Genomic DNA, 10,061 nt, shown 5'->3' with positions numbered 1-10,061 from the left:
GTTGGCCAAAAATAAACACCATTCCACAACCATATATGTTCAACAGCCCAGTGGTGATTCTGTGGCTGGTCAGGCCCCTCCAGTATTGCTGTTAATCCACTCTGCCAGAATATACGATCCTCTTTCCTAAAAGCACGGCTCTGCATGGGCTATGCATATAACCCAGCTTAATTGGGAATGCCTGTTGCACCTATTTTCTTTCCTGGACAAAAACAGCAGAAAGAGTTTAGCCCAGACATGTCACAAATTGCTAGAAGTGTTTCAGGAGCCTTTTTTGTGGCCTGTACTGAATTTCCATTCTCCTGTGGAACTAAAGAAGGATAATTTTCTCTTGGGACCAGCTTTAAGGTACCTGTCCATCTGCTGGCATTCAAGCAGAGTCAAGGTGTGTAACATTGAGGACTGGATGAAAAACACATTCCAGAAAGACATCTGTCGTAAGCATGAAAATGCTGTCAATGATTTTTTAATACAAGTCTGCAACAGGTATGTTCTTGGGGTGTGAAATTTTACATCTAATGTAAAGCTTAAGGTCATTAAATTGAAAGCATTGAAGCTTTTAACTGTTTACACATCCTTTCTGGATCAGAACACTGAATACCAAAACATTTTGGCTTTGGAGCACCATTATTTAGTTTTAAAGAAACTGTAGTGCATCACTCTGTTGAATTTTACTGGGCTTCCCTCAGCCCTCATTTGCTTGACAAATGCATGTGACATTCCCAGGGTATTAGTCACTTTTTTTTTTAGCATGCATTGTCACTAAGGAACTATTTAATAGCACCATTCTGTGCAGGACAAAAATATCCTCAGAAATGGAGCAAGAGATTGAATCTCTAAGAGAGATTCTTTTTTATCTATAAAACTGGCATCTCCCTAAACATGTTAGTAAGCTCAAATTCCACTTTTCCTCCCAAGTAACAGGCAGACACATGTGAAGGTAGACTGGATCTAAGGTTTATATTATTTTATTCTGTGTTAGAGCAGCCTAACTTTATTTCTCTGTAAATGGATAATGCCCATGTTATCTATGCTGAAGTTGAGTGATTATATAAAGCTAAGAAATATATTTATAAACTACTTTGGGGGGTTATACAGACAAGGCGACAGTACAGTGAGGAAAAGCAGACCTCAGTGCAAACCAACATCAGCAGCTTTGAGCTGTGCTAGCTAAAGTAAATTACAAAGACAAAAGCTAACACCAATGAAAACAGCAAACGATGCGGAGGCACTGCCATTTCTTGTACAATTTGGCAACAACAGAAAATTGCTGCTGCTAGATTAAAAACTAAGATTTCCACCACCTGCTCCTTAAACTGCATGCTTATGCTGCAGAGCCTGCAGTTCTAGGTGTCCAATGGGACAAGAAAGACAGCGTGAGTGCTAGAAATACTTTAATATTTGCAGCCTTTTAGCATGCACTAGCTCTGAACTTGTATTGCACATAAACACCTGTTGGCCAGGTGCAAAAGATGGTCAGAGCAACAGGGAATCAAATGGATGAAGGTACAGGCTCAGACTGATAACTTTTTTTTTCTTCGCAGACGCAGGCAGAGTTGGAAACGGTGCGTCTCTTCAAGCCATGTATATCTAAGGGTATGGCTACACTTGAAATTTCGGAGCGCTGCCGCGGCAGCGCTTTGAAGTGTGAGTGTGGTCGGAGCGCCAGCGCTGGGAGAGAGCTCTCCCAGCACTGCATGTACTCCACATCCTCTACGGGTGTAGCGTGCAGTGCTGGGAGCCATGCTCCCAGCGCTGCCGCACTGATTACACTGAGGCTTTACAGCGCTGCAAACGGGGGTGTTTTTTCACACCCCTGAGTGCGAAAGTTGCAGTGCTGTAAAGTGCCAGTGTAGTCGTACCCTCTGGCTGTACCTGTATCACAAAAGTGACTGTTGATAGAACTAGTTTTAAAGAAAAGTTTTTCCAGTTAATTTGGTTTTAAATGATTGTTGAGAATGGGAGTGGGAGATGGTGCGGGTGTGTATTCTTCAATTCTAGAGATTCCAACAGCATCCACTCTGGCTGCAGAATTGCATATCAACCCCATCAGAGGTTGTATTAAGCACTGCTGTAGTCAGATTCCACGCAAACAATCCTATAGAGCTCTATCTCAAAACTGATTTAGTTGAATAAATTAGATAGTAGAACCACTGCTTTTAAAACTGCTTCCCCAAGGAAGCTGTCAGAAAGACAAAAATCAGTTCGGATGGAAGGGTTGTACGTCTGCCAAGAGGCCAGATCTCCCACCAACTTCTGATCCTGAAGCTGCCAGTCCTGCCCATTTTTACATACGTTTAGCACAAGTCACTCTTGAGCTAATGGAAAGAAACAGGAAAAATGACACTGATCCTTTTGGTTAGCATTTGGCACAACTGTCCTCATAAGACTCTGCATTTGCCTCTGGGCAGGGTTTAAATGAAGCTTATTAGGAGAGTGGATTCCATACATTTAGTTATTAGACCTTGACTTTTATCTGTTATGCAGTATAAAAGCAAAACTACTCTGTGCTCCTTTCCTCCCTTTGCGGAATGTGTGTTAATATTTGCAGGTGGTTCAAAATTGTGGCTATTGGGGAGAATAACTGATGTGTACATATTAAGTAAAACCGAACAGTTTTGATCAAATACAATGAATAACTCAGTTAAGTTGGCCCCAACTTAATATCAGTCCATATTTATCCCTGCTCCTTAATCCTGGGGGATGACCATTTCTCTCTCTGAGGTGCAGTCACAATACTTATCTTGCAGGAAGGGCCAAGCAGCCTCCTTCACTCTTGCTGTATCAGCCAACCAAAGTCCTTTCAGAGCAGGTATCCATTAAAACCTCTGCTCAGAACCTGATGCTGGAATTCCCTAATGTGCCAGGGCACTAGAAGCAGGGTTCAGAGGTTGTTGTTGACCTGAGTAGATGGACTGAGGCAGAGAGAAGTCAAGTGACTTCTGTGAGGTCGCACAGCAAGTCAGTGCGAGAGTCAGGCTTTATAACCCAAATGTCTTGATTCCCAGACCATGGCTGGAAGAGCTGAAAAGCAGTGCAAAGCTAGAACTTGAATATGGGCATCTCTAAGTGGGAATTGCTTTTGCAGATTCTACACATTATTCTTCTGTCTCATATACAATGACCATGTTTTCAGGTGCCCAAACTTGCTGTCCCTGACCCTTTCTGGATGTGGCCATGTCACAGATGATTACCTGTTGTTGCTTCTCAAGAGCTGCCCAAACCTCAAGATACTGAAACTGGAAAACTGCGTGCGGATCACTGACCGGACTCTGGAAGCTGTGACCCTCTATGGGGGCTCTTTACAAACCCTCCATGTGGATTTCTGCCGGAACATAACTCAGGCTGGTCTGGAGACAGCCCAGGAAAAATGTCCTTCAATAATGCTGAAAGCAGAGAGAAGTGCAGACATGATTCCAGACTACGAACCAGGGGAAAAATTGATGCTTGAAAGAGCAGTGAGAAAACTGGTACTGCATTAAGAGGGACCGATTCCAGAAAGTCAATATATGTGAAGAGAGACTGACATTTTGAGGTTCCACCCAGTCTGCAATTAAGCCTAGCTATATGCATATTGGCTTTGTTTATAAAAGAATATTTTATAAATTTCACAAATACTCCTGTTTCACCTGGGTAAGGCGTTTACCTTGATGGCAATGGTCTGGCACCACTGGTCCTTCATACTGGAAAATTCCCTGTGCTGGCACAAAGGAGATGGTAAATCCTGACTAGCTGATGATGACCTTGCTGACAGTCTTGTGGGGAAGTCTGTGGTATATTTTGCTTGTCTAACATTTATGATGATGTATCCAAATCTCAGGGCCCAAGGGGATGGATAACAAACTTTTTATTCCCAAGGAAATATCATGCATGTGCCAGTTCTCTCAGAGAAGGATCATAAATTCTAAGTAGGTAACTAGCCTCCTTCTGTCACATGTTCACCTTTTCTGCTAAGGCAGATCTCACTCCTGACAAATGTCACTTACTGTACTTTACACCTGATGTTAGTGTACTTTATTTAAACCATAAGTGCTATGAAAATGTGCACAAACCAAGCTTTAAACCTTATTTACATAACGTACACTGACAATTTACGCTTCAGTTTACATCACTGTAAATAGTAATGTAAGTTTAACATTAACACAAGCTTGTTTACATGACTGTCTGAGCTGAGAAGGCACTGATTACAAAAAGTGCCCATAAACCCTCTTTTCGGAAGCCTTCTGCAGCAACGATATATTTGTCTAAACCAGAGGAGGATTTTTATACACTCAACCCCACCCATGTGCAGTATACAACACATGGAGGGCAGGGTGCAGCAATCAGACTGTTACCGTAACACATGTAGAGCACAGTACCACCCTATGTGGTCTTGCTGCCACATATTGTATTATACTGAAAGATTACACTGAAATGGCCAACACTATCTTTATCTCTTGTCTAAAATTGGCCTTAGACCGGAGGTTCTCAAACTGTGGTCCATGGACCACCAGTGGTTTGAGAGCTCCATGCAGGTGGTTCGCAGATAGTTCCCTCTAAGACGTGCGCCTGGGTGGCCGCACACAAGAGAATGAAGGGCCACCTACCTAATTAATGGAGCCGTGCAGGTGTGGCTCCACTAATTAGGTGCCTGGACCCTGGAGAAGATGCACATGTAAGGTGAGGTGGTGGCGTTGGGGGGAATAAGGGGTAGGTGGGAGAAGGCAGTGGGATGAGAAGAGGTGGTGTGGGGAATTTGGGACGTGCAGGGCTGTAGTGGCCAGAGAAAGAGGCCACTTTCCCCAGCTCCTGGGCTGCGGCTGCTGGAGAGAGACAGCCCTCCTTTCCAGCCTCAGCTCTGTGACTACTGTGGCAGGGGAGACCCCACCCCCTTTCCCAGCCCCAGCTCAGGGGTTGCTGTAGCAGGGGAGACCCCCCCTCCTTCCCAGCCCCAGCTCAGGGGCTGCCGTGGTGGGGGAGAAAGGGCACATCCATTGCATTAGAAAGGTAAGACTACTAATATATGAGTTGTGTACTTTTATTTGTAGAACAAAAAATAATTTTTTTTTAATATGGCACTTTTATCTAAAGTGCTTTATAATAGTTAGCTAATGGTACAAACAACATATGGAAAGATCATTAAGTGGTCCTTGAAAAAAAAAGTTTGAGAACCACTGCCTTAGACAAAATACACTGTAATATAGGTCAGATTCTTAAACAACTGAGGTTTGTATCTTGCCAGCTTTCAAGACTTATGTCCACTTCTCTGTACATCTGGGTACAGATAAGACAACCTTAATCTTCCTGATGCTCAGTTTACTGCACAAGACCAGCATACACTGGTTGCCATTAAAAGCCTTCAACTTTTGCTTCAGGTAACATTACCTCAGAACTTTTAAATTATTGTTATACTTCATACTGAACATATCCAGGAACACGGCAATACTGGAGGTAACTTATCTAAGGCAACTGAAACTTTAAATTTGTCAAGAAATGTTATATTCCAAAAGAATTATATCAATAACACACACCAGTTGCGACTAATCCCACATTTCTACCTGTTTGCCTCAAATTTTCTCTCCTCACCCATCATAAGCCTCTTAAGAACTTTGTGCTTATGATAATGATGGATGGATAAAATTAATACCTCATCATTTATCTTTTTCTACAAAACTAGACTTCTCAATGATGAGAAAGGAGGCTGGACTGCTCACTTGGAAACATAATCCAGTCTGCATGCTTTAAGGTTGGAAAAAAAGCTTTACTTTATCAGATAATTAACTAATCATTAGCTTCTCCTGATTAAAGCCATCTACAGAGCATAGTAACTTTGTCCTTTTAAGTATACAGTGGGTTAGAATGAAGAGCATTGTGTAGTCACAGAAGAGAAATCCTTAGGATAGCAAAATGATCTCTTCCTCTTCCCCAACCTCCCAAATCCAGGTGTGCAATATCTTTCAAAGGCTCACAGTGCTACCACAGTATCCAAGACCCTCCTACCAAAAGCAGTGTCCATCTACTTCACCTAGAGTCTAGCAAATGAGTGACAAGATGAGCAAGCTGCTGCCTTGCAGATTATTTTTTAGGATATGATTGGCTTTTCTGCCCATCAGATAGAGAAAAATCTTACAGGGAAAAGCATTCTATTATTTACATTTATATTGCAGTACTGTCTAAAGATTGGGCCCCACTGTTCTAGGTGCTGAAGTAAATCATATTGCTTACAAATAGCTTTATGCTCCTATTTAATGCTATACTTTAGCCACTCTCTTGCTCTTGGGAGAGTCAGAACAAAGAGCCCTAGATTCCACAGTTCTTGCCAGGTGGATCAAAACAGCTTTGACAGGTTCTAACGTGTACCAGGGTTTTTCCTTAGGATATTGAATATGCTGCAGAATAAAAGCAGAACTCTCTCCCAAAAGCTGTAAAACAGTGCTAGTAGCTTTTGGTGTAAAAGCTTAGCCAAGGAGCTAGTTCCGTGTTCCTGAATGGGGAGTCAAACATCTTCCTTGGCAATTGACAAGTCTGGTCTTGTCTCAACTGTAGTGGTGCAGGTCTGTCCAAGGTTCCCTAGCACAGCTCTGCCAACGAACCTCAGGTCTCCTTTCAACATCCTGATTATCTCAAGACTGCAAAGATTAGTCCAGTAAATTGCATGGAGACAGTGATTTGTACAAATGAAAACCAGGATATCACCACAAACTAATTCAAAATGCACATTTATTCAAAGATGAGAAGCTAGCAGCCTATATTAGGATGAGGCTTTCTTTGGACAACTGAAGTTTCCAGATCACAAGCCCTAGTTCTAATGGGGGACTTCAATCACCGTGACATCTGCTCGGAGAGCAATACAGCAGTGCACAGACAATCCAGGAAGTTTCTGGAGAGTGTTGGGGACAACTTCCTGGTACAAGTGCTGGAGGAACCAACTAGGGGCCATGCGCCTCTTGACCTGCTGCTCACAAACAGGGAAGAATTGCTAGGGGAAGTAGAAGTGACTGGTAACCTAGGCAGCAGTGACCATGAGATGGTTGAGTTCAGGATCCTGACAAAGGGAAGAAAGAAAAGTAGCAAAATACAGATCCTGGATTTCAGAAAAGCAGATTTAAGACTCCCTTAGGGAACTGATAGGCATCCCCTGGGTGGCTAATATGAGGGGGCAAGGAGTCCAGGATTGCTGGCTGTATTTTAAAGAAGCCTTATTGAGGGTGCAGGAACAAACTATCCCGATGTGCAGAAAGAATAGCAAATATGGCAGGTGACCAGCTTGGCTTAACAGTGAAATCTTCAGTGAGCTTAAACTGAAAAAGAAAGCTTACAAGAAGTGGAAATTTGAACAGATGACTAGGGAGGACTATAAAAATATTGCTAGAGCATCCAAGGGTGTAATCAGGAAGGCCAAGGTACAATTGGAGTTGCAACTAGCAGGGGAGGTGAAGGGTAACAAGAAGTGTTTCTACAGGTATGTTAGCAACAATGAAGTGGTTAGGGAAAGTGTGGGACCCTTACTGAATGGGGGAGGCAACCTAGTGACTGACGATGTGGAAAAAGCTGAAGTACTTAATGCTTTTTTTGCCTTGGTCTTCACAGACTAGGTCAGTTCCCAGACTGCTGCACTGGGCAACACAGTATGGGGAAGTGAGCAGCCCTCAGTGGTGAAAGAACAAATTAAGAACTATTTAGAAAAACTGGACAAGCACAAGTCCATGGTCCAGATCTAATGCATCCAAGGGTGCTGAGGGAGCTGGCTGATGTGATTGCAGAGCCATTGGCCATTATCTTTGTAGTGATCAGGGGAGGTCCTGGACGATTGGAAAAAGGCAAATATAGTGCCCATATTTAAAAAACGGGAAGAAAGAGAACCCGGGGAACTACAGACCGGTCAGCCTCACTTCAGTCTCCAGCAAAATCATGGAGCAGGTCCTCAAGGAATCCATTTTGAAGCACTTGGAGGAGAAGAAGGTGATCAGGAACAGTTGACCTGGATTCACCAAGGGCAAGTCATGCCTGACTAACCTAATTGCCTTCTATGATGAGATAACTGGCTCTGTGGGTATGGGGAAAGCAATGGACATGATATACCTTGACTTTAGCAAAGCTTTTGATACGGCCTCCCACAGTATTCATGCCAGCAAGTTAAAGAAGTATGGATTGGATGAATGGACTATAAGGTGGATAGAAAGCTGGCTAGATTGTCGGGCTTAACAGGTAGTGATCAATGGCTCGATGTCTAGTTGGCAGCCAGTATCAAGCAGAGTGCCCAGGGGTCAGTCCTGGGGCCAGTTTTGTTCAACATCTTTATTAGTGATCTGGATGATGAGATGAATTGCACCCTCAGCAAGTTCGCAGATGACACTAAGCTGTGAGGAGAGGTAGATACGCTGGAGGGTAGGGATAGGGTCCAGAGTGACCTTGACAAATTGGAGGATTGGGCCAAAAGAACTCAGATGAAGTTCAACAAAGACAAGTGCAGAGTCCTGCATCTAGGAAGGAAGACTCCCATGCACCGCTACAGATTGGGGACCAACTGGCTAAGCAGCAGTTCTGCAGAAAAGAACCTGAGGATTACAGTAGACGAGAAGCTGGATACGAGTCAGCAGCGTGCCCTTGTTGCCAAGAAGGCCAACGGCATATTGTATTATATTGCGTACTGTATTAGTAGGAACATTGCCAGCAGATCGAGGGAAGTGATTATTCCCCTCTATTCGGCACTAGTGAGGCCTCATCTGGAGTATTGTGTCCAGTTTTGCCCCCCCCCCCACACACACAGAAGGGATGTGGACAAATTGGAGAGAGTCCAGCGGAGGGCAACTAAAATGACTGGGGGCTGGGGCACATGACTTACGGAGAGAGGCCAAGGGAACTGGTGTTATTTAGTCTGCAGAAGAGTGAGGGGGGGATTTGATAGCAGCCTTCAACTACCTGAAGGGGGGTTCCAAAGAGGATGGAGCTTGGCTGTTCTCAGTGGTGGCAGATGACAGAACAAGAAGCAATGGTCTCAAGCTGCAGTGGGGGAGTCTAGGTTGGATATTAGGAAACACTATTTCACTAGGAGGGTGGTGAAGCACTGGAATGGGTTACATAGGGAGGTGGTGGAATCTCCATCCTTAGCGGTTTTAAGGCCCAACTTGACAAAGCCCTGGCTGGGATGATTTAGCTGGGGATTGGTCCTGCTTTGAGCAGGGAATTGGACTAGATCAGGTCTCTTCCAACTCTAATATTCTATGATTCCATATATGTATATACACACACGCTTGCCTTTCATTTCCATTTAATACAAAATGCATCTCAAAACACTGACAAACAATAAAATTGCAAAAATTAGTTTGAATGTCATCAGTACACCAAACACTAAGTGAACAATTGGATCCCCCACCTAATATATTATGAAATATATCTATTGTAAGACTTTACTTTTGAAGAAAGCTCAGGCATTCCTACTTGACATAAGCTTTTAAAGGAAAGTAGATGCTAAAGTTTGCAGATGGTGCCAAGCTGGGAGGGGTTGCAAGTGCTTTGGAAGATAGGATTATAATTCAAAATGATCTGGACAAACTGGAGAAATGGTCTCAAGTAAATAGGATGAAAATCAATAAAGACTAATGCAAAGTACTCTAATCAGGAAGGAACAACCAGTTGCACACATACAAAATGGGAAATGACTGCCTAGGAAGGAGTACTGTGCAAAGGGATCTGGGGTCATAGTGGAACACAAGCTAAATATGAGTCAACAGTGCAACAATGTTGCAAAAAAAAAAAAAAAAAAGCAAATATCATTCTGGGATGCATTAGGAGAAGTGCTGTAAGCAAGACAGGAGTAAAACAGTTACCTTTTTCCAGAACTGGTGTTCTTTGAGATGTTTTGCTCTTGTCCATTCAGCTTAGGTGTGTTTGCTTGCCACATGCCCCGGTGCCGGAAATTTTTCCAGCAGCAGTATCTGTAAGGGACCAGCTCCAGCGCCCCCTGGAGTGGCATACACATGCCGAGGTATATAGGGCGCTGCTGGCTCCCCACACCCCCTGTGAACTCTCAATAATTGGGACTCTCAGCAACCTGTGTGCTAGCTCAGGGACAGTGAGCT

At 43.6% G+C, this 10,061-nt stretch overlaps 1 protein-coding gene across 2 annotated transcripts; it reads left to right on the top strand.

Moving 5' to 3' along the window:
- FBXL22 (F-box and leucine rich repeat protein 22) lies at positions 1-5,363 on the top strand. 2 transcript variants are annotated; one of them, XM_032765462.2, is made up of 3 exons: positions 1-486; positions 1,545-1,565; positions 3,137-5,363. In XM_032765462.2, the coding sequence occupies exons 1-3, from the start codon at positions 152-154 to the stop codon at positions 3,480-3,482; spliced, it is 702 nt and encodes a 233-aa protein (XP_032621353.1). In that variant the 5' UTR covers positions 1-151; the 3' UTR covers positions 3,483-5,363. The 2 variants fall into 2 exon arrangements, with proteins under 2 accessions (XP_032621353.1, XP_074925642.1); XM_075069541.1 differs by lacking the exon at positions 1,545-1,565.
- The last annotated feature ends 4,698 nt before the right edge of the window (positions 5,364-10,061 follow it).

The sequence above is a fragment of the Chelonoidis abingdonii genome, chromosome 9 (assembly GCF_003597395.2).
Source record: "Chelonoidis abingdonii isolate Lonesome George chromosome 9, CheloAbing_2.0, whole genome shotgun sequence".
Classification (NCBI taxonomy): domain Eukaryota; kingdom Metazoa; phylum Chordata; order Testudines; family Testudinidae; genus Chelonoidis; species Chelonoidis abingdonii.
The sequence above is the reverse complement of the archived record's forward strand: the minus strand, read 5'-3'. Positions and strand labels throughout refer to the sequence as shown.